At 37.3% G+C, this 20,267-nt stretch overlaps 1 protein-coding gene across 2 annotated transcripts; it reads left to right on the forward strand.

Moving 5' to 3' along the window:
* Positions 1 to 13,013: 13,013 nt before the first annotated feature.
* Ufm1 (Ubiquitin-fold modifier 1) lies at positions 13,014 to 18,937 on the forward strand. Of its 2 annotated transcripts, XM_085961119.1 has the most exons (4): positions 13,014 to 13,175; positions 13,431 to 13,487; positions 16,593 to 16,723; positions 18,392 to 18,937. In XM_085961119.1, exons 1-4 carry the CDS (start codon positions 13,171 to 13,173, stop codon positions 18,469 to 18,471), a joined length of 273 nt encoding a protein of 90 aa, XP_085817245.1. In that variant the 5' UTR covers positions 13,014 to 13,170; the 3' UTR covers positions 18,472 to 18,937. The 2 variants fall into 2 exon arrangements, with proteins under 2 accessions (XP_085817245.1, XP_085817244.1); XM_085961118.1 differs by lacking the exons at positions 16,593 to 16,723; positions 18,392 to 18,937 and adding an exon at positions 14,280 to 16,579.
* The last annotated feature ends 1,330 nt before the right edge of the window (positions 18,938 to 20,267 follow it).

Genomic DNA, 20,267 nt, shown 5'->3' on the forward strand with positions numbered 1-20,267 from the left:
CTGTATTTGGGATGAAGGTGGATAATTAAGGCACCGGAATTGTGATGGAAGCGGCGAGTTTATTTACATTTATTATACTATATGGTTACATTTTTTAATAATTTAATTCTACGGAGGGCGAAATGTACGCGTTCGCGATTTTGCTGCTTGTCGCGATCTCCGCGCCATCTTGTGATTTTTTTCAACGAAAGCCGTCGTCGAAAAAAAGCGACGTTGCAAATCGTCAACGGTTATATTATGGCATTGTTGCCATTCAACATATTATAATCTACTCTAAGGCATTGCCGGCTCGGCTCTGTTATTATTATTTAATTATTTTCGCAATCAGCCATTATTAAGGACTGATTACGATAGCGTGTGTAACTGGACAGTGCGGCGGCTTGATAAGGGGTGGTTGCGTCTCTAGACGTTGAAGGATCGAAGCTCTCCCGGTACGTCGGCGGCTGGAGAGACTCGGATGCAGCACTGTAGCATAGTGGTTCGCGGTTCCCAGGCCTACCGTAAAGCTGCTGAGAGAGGAGGGCGTCGCGCCCAGCACTCTCAACACCCTCGGACCGTCGGCAACCAGAGAGTTTCGGATGCAGCACTACGCCGCTTTGTGGGCGTAGTGGTTCGCGGCTCCCCATGTCTACCGTACGGGCGGATGCTGAGAGAGGACGTCGCACCCAGCCTTCCCAACAGCGACCGTCCGAAAATTAGTCGATCCATCACGAAAATGTATACCGGCGCATTACTCGACCCTTTTTTGCTCGCTTGCCCTGCCGCGGCTATCGAATTACACGCACTACACTGATATTATACTAATATAATATGCAGAAAACTTAATTTAATACTTAAATGGCTTTAAAGTTTATAAAAATAATTTTAAAAATATATCAGGGCCCGAAATGGACCGGAACGCCATTCTGCCTCATACAACCGCTCCGGGTTGTAAAATTTTCCACTTCGAGCACTGAAATAACTTATTATGCATCGCTTCCAAACACAAAACACTTAAAACTAACTAATCTATGATGCTTATGGCTGATGATGCTGCTTGGCTGCTTTCCGCTGATGGAGGCTGCTTTGCTTAGCTGAAGAAGGCCACTTTGTAGCTCTCTTCATCCTGGTGCATCTGGGCCAGGGCTGATTGCAAGGCTCACAGACATGCTGCTGTTGACGAAGAGGGCTCAAGCGGCTGATGATGCAGGGCATTTGACGCCGTTTTCCCTCGTTGGAGCCAGGGTCTTGCCCGATACACTCGTCCGTGGGCTAAGTTCGCTGGCGGATGCAGTTGGTCGGGAGTACATCGGGAGCCATGACTTCGCAATCCGGGTGTTTCTGCTCTTTTCTTCACTGGCTTGGCTTTGGCAGCATCCTCTTTCTACTGCTTATTATTATACTTTTGTTGAGGGCCACCAGAGGCAAGCCTCTGGATGTTTTTTCCTCGCCGTTTCCTATTCCGGTGTTTGGATCTCAGGGTGTGTCCGGGTGAAAGAAATTTCACCTGCTTCTTGATTCCAGACGATCAAAATCAAGAAGCGTAGTCCCACGTTGACTGGGGCCACTTATCACTTCCCTCCATTTTGAGTGAGAGAATTATTCAACTGTCACTTTGTGTTTTGTTTTCTTTTTTATCGTCTGTATTTGGGATGAAGGTGGATAATTAAGGCACCGGAATTGTGATGGAAGCGGCGAGTTTATTTACGTTTATTATCCTATATGGTTACATTTTTTAATAATTTAATTCTACGGAGGGCGAAATGTACGCGTTCGCGATTTTTCTGCTTGTCGCGATCTCCGCGCCATCTTGTGATTTTTTTTCAACGAAAGCCGTCGTCGAAAAAAAGCGACGTTGCAAATCGTCAACGGTTATATTATTATGGCATTGTTGCCATTCAACATATTATAATCTACTCTAAGGCATTGCCGGCTCGGCTCTGTTATTATTATTTAATTATTTTCGCAATCAGCCATTATTATTTGTTGGCTTCGATACCGATTCGGGCCTCTTCAGATACACAAAGACATCCCCAAATGGGGACCATACGGGGGTGTCACAGTACGTTGGATGTATAAATGCAACAATAAACTTTGAACTTCTTACGTGGATGTAAATTGAGCAAGTGGGCAAGGATTGTTAGCGCCGCAGGCGAAAGAACCTCGTCTCAACAAAGTATACCGTCAAGAATTGTATTATTCTTTACTCTTACTTTATCTACCACCCATAATCAGCAGGCATGTTACTTCTACCACCACTCGTCACTGCTTATAACTTATATTACTGTCTCATTTGGGATAGTTCAGTTTGTTAATTAATTAAACTTAAAAAACAACATATCCACATACCTACCATAAAGATTCAATTTAAAAATTAATTTGCATATAGCAAAATTTACAGATTATAGATTCAAGACGAGCACAGAATATTTAAAAAAAATCAAAGAAATAGTATTAAAATAGTGTTTAAAAAATAAAGAAATAGATGCAGCAACTATTAGAAAAAATAGTAAGTACCTATACAGAGTAGAGTAAATACAAAATTTATACAGTACATATATGTACACCGATAGAGCTAACTACGCCATTTAATTATTTATGAAGTTACAAAACAAAGAATTTATAAATCGTTCACATAAACTCGTTCTCACGCAGGAGGAATATACCAATATCCGAAGCGATTGGGTTGAACACAGTTATTTCCTGCCCAATCATTATGAGCAATTGCAGATTAGTTCTGCAGTACAGTATGTAAGCATTATTAAGATAAATCAATCGGATAAAGCCATGGATGGTATCCACACAGCTTCAAACAAAGGATCCTCAAAGATTTCTTTTGAACCTTCTCCACCATAAGGGCCATTAGGCCATACCTACTTCTAAGAAAAGCTTCAAGCCATCATCACCAAACAACGTAATTATAGCATTTTAAATTACCAATGGTGTATCAATAATTATCGGCTTTTGAGCTTTGAGAATCGATGTCTCCGCCGAATCTTAGGGGTACATTGGTACGAACGCGTTACAAATACCCGAGTTCGTTAGCAGACACAACAGCCTTCAGTGATTGAAGTTATCACGAAGAGACGATTTACGTGAATGGGACACGTATTCCGGATGCCGCCAAAGAGTGCGGCACTTCGTACCCTTGTGGCACAGCCTCAAGGGTTCCATCGCCGTGGCCGCCCCTCCCTCACCCTGCAGCGGTGCTACAAAAGCGACCTATTTGCTGCAGGTCTGACATGGCAGGAGGCGCATGGCGATGGACCGAGGGAAGTGGCGCCAACTTGTGCTTGCCCTATGCCCCAATATTGAGACGTGACAGGGTGGAAGAAGAAGAAGAAGTATCATTAATTATATAAGATAAAACATGACGGAAGGTGCAACTCGAGTTGCTAAACACGATTCCTATAGAATAATATAAAATTGTCATTAATCAGTAGGTATCTACCTATATTCAACATTATAAGGACTAATATTGTAGTGTATGTATATACCTATACCATGGACCCCACATCGTGAAGCAGGCCCCCAGGCTAGGATCTTTGGTGGGGCCCCCTTCTTATCGCTAAGAATAAAGGCAGTATGTACGGGGTAACAATAATCTGTATATTTAGTGTTTTATTGTATATTTTAAAACATCCATACGAATTATGGAGATGTCGAGTATTGATATACAATTAAAAATTGTTTCGTATAACCCCATAACTTTAAATAATATTATTGTAAGAAACTTCTTTTTTTTACTATTAAAGCAAATTTGTGATGTGTGTTTATCTCACTTATCTGGTCGATTCGCATCGCCGGGCTCCTCCTGAGCACGGGCTCCCAGGCTAGAGCCCTCTCAGCCCCCCGTTGTGGAGACCATGACCTATATGTTACAATAATGATGCTTTGGTTACCATTATTGTAATATACGTACACTTACCACCTCAGATTAAAGAACTTACCACCGTATTTATTTAATTTATGACTACCATCTAAAATTATTAGATGTCCGCACTGAACACGTACCTACCTAATTTGTGAGTGTATTTTAAACTAAACGATTCAATTTGTGATGTTTCTCCTTACCTAGTCTCATTATTATTGCCACGGTGATGAATAATGATAACACAGAACAATAATTTATTATTATGATAGTAATAAAATTTTATTGGAGGATATTCCTATTTTTTTTAAAACAAATTTACAAACAAAAATTAACTAAAAGTTCTCTACATAGTAGGTATCTATTATTTCTATTATTTTTAAAGTAGCAAGTTTCAACGTATGTAATTATAACACAATAGAAACGTCCCTTAACAATAAACTAATTACGGTAGGCTATTCAATAGTTTCATACCAAAAACAATTTTGTAGGAAAATGGCATAATGGTGCATTCATTCATTATTCATTGTAAAAATAAGGGTTTACGACACGTCATAAATATTTTTTAACACGAGTCAATTGTTGAAATGACATTGAATCAGAAAACCCTGTTTCCACTGTATTATCGATCTTAAATGCTTATCGGAGTGAATTCTTAATGTTTTAGCAGATTTACACGAAGTACCTTCTACTTAATTAAACCTTCATAACATTTATAAATATCCACTCATATTTATCACTTTCAAAACGAAAAAATTCTGCTTCATCAGTTTAATCAGTTTGGATACCAACGACAAAAAATATATATGTAATATATAGAAAGGTATCGCCTGCTGAGATGTTTAACCAAATTTTAATAGAACAAATTTAAATAATACAAAATGTTTTAAAAAACAATCGATTATCACTAATAAGTATATTTTAGCGGAATTGTACGATTTAAATTAACAAACTATATCATATTAATTTTACCACCGAAAATTTTGCCCGCAAAAATAGACGTGGGTATAAAATTAACACGGCGATTAGATGGCGATGAAAATAAATAAGTTTTATCACTCACAATAAAATATAAGTAATAAATTAGTAAAGGTAAAAGCGAGAGTACTGAGATGTTTCATACTTTAGAAATTATTATACAAATATGTAGGTGCCTACTTTATTTTTTAATGAATTTAAGTTATTTAAGTACAAAAGGTTTTCAAACAATGTCAGCAAAGGCACAATTCTTTTGTAGCTTGCAGCTGCAGTTACTTTTTTCATGTAAGTATGCAATTATTTGGAGTGTTTAGACAATGCATTTAGACACGGATGTATCGACACAAAAAAATAATTGAAAGAAATTTAGGGATGTCATAAATTTTATTTTTAACCCTTGCACGCCCGGCATGACATAACTTCGTTAATTTTTAATTTTGAGAAAAACTTTAAAAGATACATTCACACATAAATATCTCAATCTAACGAACCGCAACGCAATTTTAAATGAATCCACGAGCCGGAACGGTATATTTTGGAATTCCACGAACCATAACGGCGCTCCGGTGCGTTCCTGTCCATTTCGAGCGCTACTCGTGAGACGTACGTTGCAATGACATGTGCTGTTTCACTTGCGAATAAATCCACCTCGGGAGCTCCCCATCTTTAAACAGGGGAGTGTTTGCGGTGTTGATGAGGTGCCATTCGGGAATGAGTTGTCTGCGGGAGAGATGATCTGCCACGCAGTTGTAATTTCTGCGGAGGTATTGTGCAGTAAACGTGATGTTGGCTCGACTGGTAAATACTAGTAGGTATCTGTCGGCATAGGTTTAGGAGGGTGACAGATTTTGTGCCGCCCTCGTTGTTGATGCATGCCACCACTGTTTTGTTGTCTGTCTGCAGAAGCAGATCTGATCCTATAATTGCTTGTACCCGAGATTGAATTGCAAACATTTCCTTCCTGTTGGAATTCCATGCCATGCTAACTGGTCTTGTTTCCACGTACCTGATAGATGGTGTTCATTCAGTTGGCTCCACAGCCTGTATCGGCTGCGTCTGTCGTCAGGAAGTGATTGAATGTCGTTCTGTGTGTCAACTCTGAGGATCCTATCACCTGGAGCCGCCACATGATATCCTGTTAGGCCTGTGGTGGGATTGTCGTCTATTGGCGAGAATGGGACCTCGACAATATTGATGACTGGAGCTTTGTAGCCATCGGCAATGCAACCTTCCTCGTGGAGGTAGGATGCGAAGTTAAGTCGCCCCAGAAGGGATTGAACATGTGCCTGTTTGAGGGATCAACTGCCTTTTTGTACCTACGTGTGTCAACTCTGAGGATCCTATCGCCTAGTGCCACCACATGATGTTCTGTTGGGCCTATGGTGGGATTGTCATCAATTGGCGAGGGTGGGACCTCAGCCATATTGATGACTGGGGCATTGTAGCCGTCGGCAATGCAACCTTTCTCATGGAGGTAGGATGTTAAGTTGAGTCGCCCCAGAAGGGATTGGATATGTGCCTGTCTGAGGGACCGACTGCCTTTTTGTACCTGCGTTGTGTCAACTCTGAGGATCCTATCGCCTAGAGCCACCACATGATGTCCTGTTGGGCCTGTGGTGGGATTGTCATCAATTGGCGAGGATGGGACCTCGGCCATATTGATGACTGGAGCGTTGTAGCCATCGGCAATGCAACCTTCCTCGTGGAGGTAGGATGTGAAGTTGAGTCGCCCCAGAATGGATTTTTTTTTCTAGATGCCTTTATGGATACCTCGAATTTACTATCGAAGTTTCTTAAGGACTTTGGCACGCAAACTACTCTACTTGATGCTAGTCAAATGAAAATTGTGCCGGCTGAGAAAATATGCCTTATTGAAAACTATTCTTCTACCCGCATCTGGTAATGCTAATTTGAATTCGGCCAGGGCCTATGAAACCGCCTTGCAAAAACCCCGGAAAATTCTTCGTAGCGCAAGGCGGTGATGATTCTGATGAATATTTTGTCGTATTCATTGCGAACTGAGGACTGCGATTTGTAGTCGAGTTTTTTCCCGTGGTAAAAGAAATGTCGCATAGGACTGATATTCTGAGCATATACATACTTATCCTATCTTATATGATTGCAGTCACTTGATCTGAAAGGCATGAATCATCATTACATGTCACCATTTATTATTTTTATTCTTTTTATTACATCAATACAGAAATTAAAAAGTGCATCTCTTCCGGCCTCATTTGTCATGGTCCCCGGAAGGTCTCGAATCTCCGCATCTGCCATCTGTAATAAAAAGTTCAGGTTGTGCCGCTCCTTACTAAAGATTTGACAATCTAGGAGTAAATGTAGGACGTCCTGGGGCCTTATGTTATAACTTGCGAGTGCAAGCTTCCCGGTCGACATGACGTCATATGACATCATTGTGACGTACTACCGGAGTGATAATAGCACTCGAGAAAATCACGCTACTCAGACAGCGGCGCTATTCATTGTCACCATACACATATAGGTGTTTCATCGTAATAATTATCAACGGTGAGCACTGCGCGCGGGCGGCATGCCTTGAGCGTAGATTGACTGACGTCACAATTACGTCATGTCGTCTGGTGCCACACGAGTCGATAGTTAGGAAATCGGGGCCCTGGTCGCTTCCGTATTTGCATGAACACTTTCCATCAGATGTTATTTTAAACCGGTGCAGGTATGCTCGCATGATTCCGTGACCTGTAAGAATCTGAGTCATCTCAAAACACAGCCCCTTATGCACCCTGAAGTCTCGTGCTGCTGAAATCGAAGGTAAAAACTTTCGGGTCAACTCCCCTGTCGATGAGTTTATGTATATAAGTATGAAACTGCGATTGCGGAAGCGAAATTAGAAAGCTGGAAGAGCCATTGCTCGGCTCAGGGAAAAGAGAATGTATGGTCCAGTCTTCAGAGAATGCTCAAAAGTAAGGCGTTCAAACCACCTGAAACTCTGACAATCAACGGTCGCATGACCTCTTCGGCTCTCGAATCTGCAGAGGCTCTTCTTGCGTATTTTTTTCCAGACGACAATATTGCAAACGAAACGGAGCAACAGACATTGATCCGAAATGCCGTCTCGATTCCTTCAAAGGAAGATGACGACGAGAACTTCATTCTCGAGGAGGTCGAAAGAACAATGAGGCTGTCCAATGCAACTAAAGCTCCGGGACACGACAGGTTCACGGCGGATATCTGTCTCAATTCATTCTTAACTGTTCCTAGCATAGTTGTCGCTCTTTATAATGCTTGTTTGCAAATTGGTCATTTTCCAAAAATCTGCGACCGAGAAGTCTTTTCAAATATGCTGGAGCATCTGCTACCAAAGAGACATCAAAGGGATGCAAACAAGGTTCGTCTTGCGGCCCTGCCCTGTGGAACATAGTTCTCGACGATCTTCTCTCTATGCCGTTTCCTGAAGGTGTACACGCACAGGCCTTTGCTGATTATGTATTGCTGATTGTGGAATATAAAGAACTTCTCTAGTTAAGTAAGTTAAAGTAATAAGTTAAGTCTTAAGTTCTCTAGAAACCATAACTAACAGCGTGTTGGAGAGCGTCGAGGCCTGGGCAAGGAAAGTCAAACTGTCTTTCTCCGCGGAGAAAACGAATGCCTCATTCTTTACTAGGAGGCGCGTCTCTCCGCCTTCGCTGCTGATGAATGGGCAACCTCTATCTTTTTCTAGGGATTTTAAACTTTTAGGGGTAGTAATCGACGACAAACTAAATTGACCAAAGCACGCGGACAGCATCTGCAAAAGAGCAGCGGTGACTTCGCTCAAACTAGCAAGAATGGCCAAACCCACATGGGGTGTATCTTCTGAAGCTCTTCGAATTCTCTACACTTGTGCTATTGAGCCTATGATCACGTATGCGGCCAGCATATGGTATGAAGCTGCCAAACGGTAAAACATAGCAAAAAACTAGCACTAGCGATACGAATATGCAGAGCTTACCGCACGGCTTCGCTAAATTCAACGCAAGCTCTAGCAGGACTTATGCCTCTAGATTTACGTTTAAAACAAATCGCTCTCACTTACAAAACTAAGAAGGGCGAGGAGGGCCTCGCAGGTTTTCTGCCTGACAGGCTTTACGAAAAACCGGTGGACTATAAAAGGCTGCTACATCCGGCTAGACTATTTTCTGAAGTGGTTTCTTATCCTGCACTGACCGGCATGAGCAGGCTAATGAACACTTCAAAGGGTCACAGGCTGTTGCTCGGAGGCGACGTAAACGCAAAGAGCATCTGGTCGTGCAGTCGTCGTACTATAGCAGAGGCACAGCCGTGTCAGATTTTTTAGCACAGCACGACCTAAACGAATTAAGCAAGGGTTCAGTCCCAACGTTTGAAACGATCAGAGGAACTCGTAAGCTGGAAAGCTATATTGATATTACTGCGTGTTCCAACGCTCTGCTCACCAGAGTTAAAAATTGGAGTGTATGTCGTGATGCAGCGTTGGGATCCGACCACAATGCGATTGTTTTTTCATTACAGGCCGCAGGTAGCTACGCTGCAAACAAAAGATCAAATGTCAAAAGGGGGGACATGCTCGTCGAAGGTCAAAATTGAGTTTTTATTGTATTTTCAAACCATGATCCTGGACACTCCTTAAACGTTGTAGATAATCTATTTATATAATTTTGAAGCCTTATTATCCTTTATAGTTATTTTAAACATTTGATGACTGCATGAAGTATTTTTGTTACATAAAATAGTATTCTTTTAAACCTCTCGCTCTAATGTTTTAGAATATAGTCATATTTCAGTACATAACTGTGCAGTGGTGTTAGAATTTTTTACATTTATTAATTTTTAAACGCATTTATAAAACCATTAGCATAATTTATTACGAGATAATTTTTGTAAAATATTCACGATAAAAAATTATTTTGATAATCTCTGTGATCCCAAATTTGACTAGAATTAGGCATTTTATTATTCAAAAAATCGGCAAGATTAACACATTTGAAGATAATTCTAAAGATACTTATTATAAGCTATGTCTTTGACCATTCAAGTGTGATAAACATCTTATGAATAATGATTGCTTTATAATAATTATTGACCTAAGAATAAGGTAGTGTTTTTTTGAAATACGCCATTTCTTTTGTCATTCCCCAGTGGTTAAGCTACAACATACGGCCGTAGCCATAAATTGACAAACTATAATTAAAGTAGGGAGTAAAATGATATTGACGCGCGTGTTTGAACATGTACCGTTTAAAAAAAAATAAAAAAAAAATCGGTTAAGTACATGTTCAAACACGCGCGTTAACATAATTTTACTTCCTACTTTAATTATAGTTTGTTATTTTATGGCTACGGCCGTATGTTGTAGCTTAACCACTGGGGAATGACAAAAGAAATGGCGTATTTCAAAAAAACACTACCTTATTCTTAGGTCAATAATTATTATAAAGCAATCATTATTCATAAGATGTTTATCACACTTGAATGGTCAAAAACATAGCTTATAATAAATATCTTTAGAATCATCTTCAAATGTGTTAATCTTGCCGATTTTTTGAATAATAAAATGCCTAATTCTTGTCAAATTTGGGATCACAGAGATTATCAAAATATTTTTTTATCGTGAATATTTTACAAAAATTATCTCATAATAAATTATGCTAATGGTTTATTAAATGCGTTTAAAAATTAATAAATGTAAAAAATCTTAACACCACTGCACAGTTATGTACCGAAATATGACTATATTCTAAAATATTAGAGCGAGAGGTTTAAAAGAATACTATTTTATGTAACAAAAATACTTTATGCAGTCATCAAATGTTTAAAATAACTATAAAGGATAATAAGGCTTCAAAATTCTATAAATAGATCATCTACAACGTTTAAGGAGTGTCCAGGATCATGGTTTGAAAATACAATAAAAACTCAATTTTGACCTTCGACGAGCATGTCCCCCCTTAAGACGTCCAAAGCTAACTGGATAGATTTTGGGCTTGTACTTATTTCCCAGATTCAGGATCGCGGTATCACTCTAGATAGATTGGATAGCGTCACAGACGCACATGAGCTCGAAGACATTGTCAAAGAATGGTCATTGGCGAACGAGTCGGCATGCGAGAGCACGATGGTGCGCTCTTCGGGCGAAGGATTCCAAAGAAAAATTAATCCATGGTGGAGTCCGAAACTGGATACACTGAAGACTGCTTTTAGAGTAGCAAGGACACAATTTCGCAATTCAGGCATGGTTCGACGGCCGTTCACTCGACAGATTTTTGAAACCCAGAATGGATTGGATATGTGCCTGTCTGAGGGACCAACTGCCTTTTTGTACCTGCGTTAGCAGATGGTGACGGAGTGCTACACACTTCTCTGGCGTCAGGAACCTCCGCTTGTTGTGTGTGTCCCACGTGATGTCCAGGAACCCTCATTGTTGGCTTGGGATCAGACAGGATCTTTTTATATTTATTAACCACCCTGAAGACTGTAGGAAGGTTATCCTGTATTCCACCTGAACCGAGACTGTTTCTCGGATTGGTTGGCTACTAAGAAGTCGTCTAGGTAAGTGAATATTCTCAGCCATTCTTTCGTAGGCGTTCGGCGACCCAATTGGTCAGGGATGCAAACATAATCGGAGCGGCTGACAGCACGAACGGGTGACACGTGAATTGTAGGAACTCCCCTCGGTAGGCTAGTCGAACGAATCGACAATGTTGAGAAGCCATGGGTACCTGGAGGTATGCCTGGCTTAGATCTATTATTACTAGCCAGTCTTATTTTTGTAAGACGGCTGGAACCTCGTAATGGTGAATTAGTTTGAATGGCTTTGGCTGTATGAACGCATTCAAACGCTTTCGGTTGAAAACAGGGTATAGGGTCCCGTCTTGTTTCTTGATCAGAAACAGTGTTGAGAGAAAACTGGGGGTTGGACCCGCTTCTTCTAGAACCCTTGAGTTCTTTAACTTCTCGATCTCGAGAGTGACCTCTGCTGATTATTGCGTTTGAAATTATTTCCGTAAAGGTAAAGAAGTACTTACCAATGGTGGTGTCCGCACAAAAGGTATGCGGGCTACAGCTTTTTTTTAACCAATGTTGGGGGGGGGGTACCCTACGCCATCCAGACTCCACGAAAGTCTATTAGGTGGCCCCCAATGTTGTTGGTCGTCCAGATGCGGTCACCTCCGCTTGGAGTACGGACCCCTGGTGTAGCCCGTACCTCCAATGGAGAACTCCTTTCCCACAGAACGTCTCCCCTTGGGAGTACCCCGGCTATAATGTGAGTTCGAGGGCCTTCCGGGACTCTGAGCTCGGAGGAATCCTTGATAGTGCCTCCCGAGTGAAGGTATCCTTCACTGAGGACGAAATCACCTGGCGCCGAGCTTGCATAATCTGTAAGCATCTGAGTCATGTGGTACAGGCCCATCGCTGTTATGATGTTTTGAGGATTGGTTGCCCCATCCACTAACCCTTGCATACCCATCCAGAAGCAGTCCTGTTGGGAAAACATCGCATTCTGGAGGGCCGCGATGGTCCTCTCCGTCAGATGGTTAGCTGATGACGAGTGGTCGTATCGACTCAACTCGTCATTTAGACCTAACTCTATGAACGTAGGGGCCGCCAAGATGTGTTTTTTGGGCGTTGTGCCACTCCTTGCCGGTCCCCCTGCCGAAATAAGGTACGTAACGAGGATACCTCAAATATCAGCATCTTAATTGACGCTCGTACGTTGAACTTTTCCTCCTGTAGCAGTTCTGCTTTGCCGTTTGGTGTCGATTGCTTTAAAAATATCCTCCTCACGGTTATTCAGATGTTGCGCCATACTCACTGATCACTTAACGTTCACTTAACTATCACTTAACGGTCGTCCAAGATATTTTTTTTTTGATAGTTAGAAATGAAATGTCAGACGCAATATCTAAACAGTAAGAAAGCCAAATCCAGAATGAAGACAAAGGAGTCCCAAACTCCCTACATAAAAAAGGCGCGCGGTATGACCAGTAAATAAAAAGGGAGGAATGACCAACGACAAGAAAAAGGAAAATAAATTAGTAGAATATAACCTCACGCGAAGAAGGAAGAGCAAACCGTATCTCAAGGACTTCAAAGTCAAATTCGAATAATTTATAACAGCAACATTGTGTAAATGGCCATAAAATTATTTAGTTTTCGTTCTAGCAACATAAATAGTAAACGTCACTAGACAGCGAAGTGGAATGTGGTTGCTGGATAATATTGTTTAATTTGACTAAACCAGTCTTATCTCATATTTTGCATATTACTTCACTATTTGGCAAGCCTGCCTGATCATTATCAATATATTGGCACACATATACGGATTTATTTTCCTTTAATTCATAATGACGTGAGTACATACATGCCAAATATTATGTTCTATTAATTTATTGACATATGCTTAAATAGTTACTACCAAGGTACTACTCATTCAATAACGTTAAAAAGTCTCAGAATAGTGACAACCATACTTTAGTTGTCAGAGGATTTATAACATACAATTTAAACCATATTTAATTGTCCCCTACCACACTTATTTAATTTGTTTTTCTTTATTTCATTCTCATTTCTCAAGTTATTTTGAATAATTATGTTTTAATTTCAGTTCCAAAGTAACATTTAAAATTACTCTGACATCAGACCCCAAATTGCCGTTCAAAGTGTGAGTATATTCTTTGATTGTGTATTATTTTAGCTATTTTTCACCGTAAAGTATGGTAGAATCAACACTAACTAATAGTTTTCTTCAATTGCTGAATAAATTCTACACTTTTTACCAAAGAGTCCTTTCAAAAGCTCTAAGTAGAAAGTGAAAAAGAATACAATATGTAAAAAAAGTAAGTACCTAAATAATGTAGCAAGAATTAATTTTAGTTTTAAATATAAATTTTAGTTCCAATACTGCACAACGCTTTAAAGATAATACCCCGTTTACATGTGCATAGATTTACTGGGCACAATAAGAAAATGTATGGGGAAACATGTATTATCTTGCAGTTGGCAAGATTGTGTGCATGAATCAAACAAGTTTGGAAGCTTCTAAATTGTTCAAATTTTTTATGTGCAAGTAAGATCTGCACCTGCGCAGTGGAACGATAATGGCTAACCTGCCGGTAAAAAAACGAACTACTCATTTTGAAGTTAACCGATTTTCAATACGTCCTGTCAAATAGTAGTATAAAATGACAACATCGCGTCTCGCTTACTCTTGAAGAATGAGATTGGAGAGACAGTCAGCACTTTTACATGTAAACAGTTATTGTCATGATAGTTTAAAATAAGGACTATTGCCGACAGTAATTCCATTCACGTGTTCAGGCACTATAATGTTCACATATCTTATTTTTGTTTTTAATCTGGGATGACCACTTAAAGATGGAGTTGTTTCAAAAATCTGTTTCTAGTTAAAATGATATTGATTTGATTTTAACATGATTAATCTGTTTGTTGACAGATGGTAACAATTCCTGACGAGTAGTCATCCCAGAAGATTATACAACCGGGATTTTGTGTGAAAAAATTAAGAAGACTCAATAATCAAGAAAAAAAATATTACCTATTTTAAAAAATAGCTTATTCGATATTATGGTTCAATGTTTAAAAGGGTTCATAAAAAATGGACTCCGATGATAAATATGAAATTCATGTTGCCGTAGAGAAAACCAAAGGACTGTTGTCTCTGTTTGAAAAATTCATAGATATTTGTAAAAGTCCATCTTGGCCTGATAATTCAACTGATTCAAAACAAATAGTACAATCGTTTGAGATTGCTTGTACAATTGAATGTTTTATGTGTGATAATAAGAATTATTCACCATCCTTTTGTAGCTTTTTCAAATTATTTACGAAATATTATAGTCATAGACATAACAGAGATGTTAATTTTGATCAAATTAATTTTGCAAAGGCGGCCAATTATATTTTAGAGAAGTTTTTGATAGTTGAATTGGAATCAGGTATTGCCGATATCGCCTTGACTGAATATTTGAAGAAATGTGGTGAATCTCGATTGCAGAGCATTTTGAAGGAATTGATTCTTTCATCTGCTACAAATCAAGTATTAAAAACGTATTTAGATAGCAAAGAGCTTGATAAAGAAACGGAAATTAATTTACGGTGTGAGCTGTTTTTGAATGATCTGCAAAATAAGTATGAACTGATTGATAGTATAATTAAAAATCTGCTATGCTCTGTGGATAATTTGAATAACTTGGATACAATTTGTAGATCACTTTTATTGAATAATATATTATATAAGGAAGAAATGATAGCGATTGAAAAAACTTTTTGCAGTGTTTTAAATAATAGTGATTCATCTTCAATATGGAATTCTTTTTTGATAGATTTAGACAAAATACTTTTAGTAAGTATCAGCGAAAAATATCCAAACATTTTCAAAGAAATTGTCTCCCATCTCATCCGATGCAGCAGTCATATGTTCTCGGAAATAACAGACATTGATAAAACTGTTTGGATAGTCAATAGAAAGGCATCTATTTTTCCTAATTTATCATATAATATAATTGTAGATTTAGTCAAATTATTCACTAAGAATTCCAATAAAATGTGTAGTGAATTTTCAAACATAGTGAACAGTTCTCCGCAAAATCCTCCATTTTGGTCTTCGGTTTTTAAGGATTGTGGAATAAGCAATGATGAGCTATGGAAAAATTTAGATAGCTTTTTTGATGAAGATATATTTTCGGACTCATGAAATATTCACTTTTTTGGAGAAATGTATTTTTGTAAATTTTAAGAATGTTTTAATTTGCATGACTTACCCATGTTAATACTTATTTTTTTTTACTAACGTAATAAAACCTTTTCAATTGCGACGTGTTATTTTTTTATAAATTTATCAATTTATTAATAACTACTGAAGGATTAAATTATTCTTGATATTTTCCATAATACATCACGACAATGAGATGAATATTATTTAAAAAAATAAAGTAAACCCATATTTTCTATTATAATCATTAAAATGATTTGTTCATAATATGTATTGCCAACTCATGAATTGCAGTCCTGGGATTAAAACAAATGAATTGTTTTTTACATGATATGAATTTATGTGTATTAATAATAAAAACCAAAGAAATTTCACATGTATTTACTACTTGGTAAGACTATTTTTATTAGATGCATTGGAACTATGTAATGCATATTTCTTCTCATAAAAGATTTTTGGGTTGTCGGCGCGTGTTCTTCCTCCTTCATTCCTCGCCGTGTCTGTCTTGTTACAGAGGCCATTCTCACGAGATAATGTATTGAAGTGTATTATGAGGTGGATGAATGCGAACTATCACAACATTTTTTTAGTCTGTGTTGCCTCTCTCTTAAACAAGACACCTTTTCAACATACTTGGAGCAGCTGCATTCATATACATAGGTTTAAGAGTAGACTTCAAACATTATCTCTTAAGAATTGCCTCTGCAATGAACCCGAAATATCAAGGAAAAAAGGAGGAAGAAGACACAGTGACAACTCAGATCTATTACGATAACAATCAACTGTAAAAGTTTTAAACCTTACATATTCCTTCTGATTCTGTAAACGTTAGGAAATTAATTGAATTTTGGGATGACAATTTTTTTTTATGTAAACTAACTGCTTTTTATATAAATTACATTTTGGTCGATTAAAACTAAAAATTTGTGAATATTGTCATATATTCTCAATCTCAGGATTTCGCGATCAATAATTAGTGTCTGGGATTGCGAACCTTAATTCTAATACAAACTGTTGATAATAATTGTTCTATAGACTAAGTGTTCCCGAGGCGACACCTTTCACTGCTGTTTTGAAGTTTGCTGCAGAGGAATTCAGAGTTCCACCAGCGACTAGTGCCATAATCACCGATGATGGCATTGGCATCAATCCGCAACAGACAGCTGGTTTGTATTTTTTTAGTCTTAGTACCTATCCGTTTCAGTTAATACTCTGAACAGTTCAGTGATCAGCGGTAAAATTAAGTGTAGGCTCAAGTAAATAAAAAAAATCATAGCATTTTTTGTGTAGCAGAAATCGACTGAATGTAACATCGTATACATAACATAGAAAAGCCTCAGAAACTTATGTTTTAGAAAGACTCTTGTTGAACCAGGTGGGATTCTAACATCCTTATTTCATTTGTCAGATGAGTGTTTTAAATAGTTAAGCTACCGACTTGTTTAACATTCATGCAGATATTTAGTAATTACGCTATCTGTGGTGTCTCAAAATTTCTTCAATAGATGGCTACAATCTTTCAAATTTAGAGCAAGATAATGTCCCTCTGAGGCAGACGAAACCGGTCCAGTTATATTTAATAAAAGTGGAATCAGTACGATAAAAAATATTGTTTTATTTAAATTGATAATAGCATTTCCACCATGAATTGACAGTTAACACAAATGAAAAACAAGTAATCATAATACTAACTTTGATTCATAGATGGTTACTTCAAAATAAATTTTTGACATCCTTGTACATGTTATTAATTTATAATTTGAGTTTAGACTTTTCCATGTTAGCTATGTATTTTTGATGAAGAATGTTATATTCTTAAATCTTGAAAAATTAAAAACAATAGACTAAAAATATGATTATTGTGGTTTTGCTTATCCTTAGCTGTCATAATAGTCAAAGTTGATGTACCTACATATTTTTAAATATTGTGAAAATGTCTAAATAATCAAAGAGAAAGTATTTCCAGGCGTCTATTTGTAATAAACACCCACGATGGCGGCGCGACTTATGCGTCGGCCTATAATGTCGTGGGTCCCAGGTTCGAATCCTGGGTCTGACAAGTACACAATATTGTTTTTCAATTTGTGTATGAGTCAGAGTATGGACCTAATAGGTAGAAGGAGTGGCTAACATCCATTTCTCGTAAAAACAAAATCTGTTAATACAAAACTTCCACTCTGTGGAGGCTCATAATATGATCCTGTTAGGATCGGACATGGTAAAAAAAAATGTAATCTCACTCTCAAAATTAATGGAAATTGGCAGCTTATCGGATGTGGCATAACAGGGTACGGATTTTGGTTGTGGAAAAATATAGAATAAACTTAAACACATGTTAATTTGTTATTTTCAATAATTACATCTGTCTCATAATATGCATTAAAAAGTTTGTCACAAAAAACACACCCATTCAATATTTGCAGATAGTCAGCTCATTTTGTGTCCCTTTTTCATGGCCTCAAATAATAAAGCGGACCCTGCTTCAAAACTGCTACCACGTCCCGTCGGTTAAGCCAGTTCACATTGGTTCCCTGAATCGCACAAAATATTTTTTGATCTATAACTTTCAAAGGCACACGAAAATAATGTTTAACAACCTAATGACTATTGATAAACTAAAAACATACAAAAAAATGCATGTCAGATTTTAATTTTCTTATATTTGTCGCAATAAAGGGTTAATCAGCTAATGTTAAAATCAATCATTTATAATGGAAACACAAATATGTTGTTTACTACAAATATTGAATTGGGGAAATATGTGTATTTTGACATTGATGTGTCATATGCTCAGCTATCAACATCATGCATTATATGTTTTTTATTCTTTATAGGTAACGTCTTCCTTAAACATGGAACCGAATTGAGGTTAATACCCCGCGACAGAGTCGGTTCTTTAGTGATGAGACGATGAAGATCTTGAGTATTAGAAACAATTTTGAACGTCAACCATCTACCCAAATGTATTTCATCTCCCATTTGGATGGATTTAATCGAGTGCAAGATGAACCCACACATAAATCAATTCAAATACATTATCCCTAATCAAGTGTCTATTGTGTAATGGAAGAAAACATTCATACATGTAACAGTGGATGCCTATTTTATATATTTAAATTTAACACCTTGCGAATAAATAAACTGCTTATTAGATAATATATGTTTAACTTCAGTTTTCTTTTTTGCGTAACGTCTGTGGGTTAACTCCTTTCTTTATAGCACTAACCATTTCAAATTGAATTACGTATTTTTGTACATTGTTTTTTTTATTTCTTAAATTATTTATGGTGATATTCGAAAATTTTTGATTATTTATGTATATTCACAGTTTATGCTACTTACAATAAGTGTTGGAATAATAAAATGGCTTTTTTATATAATCGAGTTTTTATTTGTTGACTGGTGATCAAAATCCATATGTATTACATAACAAAATACTTTCATGTGCATTTTTGCCATTCGGGAATTTTAAATATTATGTATGTTTTTGACAATGTGACCTAATTTAAACAGTTCAAAAATGCCTGTTATACTTTTAGTATTATGGTACTTTTAATATGGTTGAATTGTTGGCCACAGAAAACTAATAATTTGTACATTGGTGCACTGAAATATGCCACACAGTTAGACATTATTTCATATTATATATTACATACCTATGTGATATGTGTGTTCTTCAAAATATTCTAGATAAAGATGGTTTGGTGTATTTGGCTGCCTATCTGTGTACAACGATTGACACTGTCCTCCCAGTTATTGCAGTACTTATATACATAGTATATCAATTATAACGGCAATGTTTCGGTTTTAGCACAAGTCAACCATGTTTCGTATTTATTAAACAATATCTATTCATAATATTCAGGGTCAGAATTTATCTTGACAACATCTTTTCATTTAATAATTAATGGAACTAAGGTGATACCAATAATGTTATTAAATTATTGAAGTTTTTTAGTGCGAAGTTTGCACATATGAATCTGCAATGCAAAATGACTTGGCTAATTTAAACATTAGGTAGTTAAGCAATTATTTTTCTCGGAATCACTTTCTTTAATTTTGGCACTATAACAGTAGTGTAGTAGTAGCAGTGAAACAATCACAGAAACATTCAGGCTCTAACAAAATGTATTGTGATCTCACTGGGAATCGAACCCGGAGTAACCAGATGAGAAGTCAGTGTATTACGTGTTGGACTATAAGGGCTTTTGTATATTTAGGCATAGTCTTCTATTCTAGAGAAAGTTTACTTCCATGCCTATTTCAAATATAAAACGTAGGAAGAAAAGAAAAAGTCATTGAATTTTTTTTAGGTGTCTTTTATTACACACTAGGAAAACATTTGTGGTATTCATTGATTGGTAATAAATTATTGTGTCATAAATCAGTATTCGTATAGAAACAGGTAAACATAAAAGTTATTCTTTAATTCATATACATTGAAAATATTTTGTAATTTCATGAAAATAGAAGAAACAAAATGTTATAGTATAATATGGATATTTATAATGAATGAAAAAGAACCACTATTAATGAACAAGGAAAAATGTTAAAAAACCTAAACTCATGAGTTTATTATTTCACAGGGAATTATTTATTCCTACAGACGTCTGGGCAAACTTTTTTGAATAAAGGGCCGCATTAGGAATATAAAATAAATGTTGGGCCAGATGTAAAATGCCTACTATTTTTAGACATACATTATTATAA

This window comes from Rhyacophila brunnea, unplaced genomic scaffold (genome assembly GCF_057557595.1).
Source record: "Rhyacophila brunnea isolate RB1 unplaced genomic scaffold, BYU_Rbru_1.0 scaffold_12, whole genome shotgun sequence".
Classification (NCBI taxonomy): domain Eukaryota; kingdom Metazoa; phylum Arthropoda; class Insecta; order Trichoptera; family Rhyacophilidae; genus Rhyacophila; species Rhyacophila brunnea.

What these genes read in the sequence shown, in the direction of transcription:
- Ufm1 (XM_085961118.1), top strand. Translation starts at nt 14,442, where the DNA reads ATGGACTCCGATGATAAATATGAAATTCATGTTGCCGTAGAGAAAACC.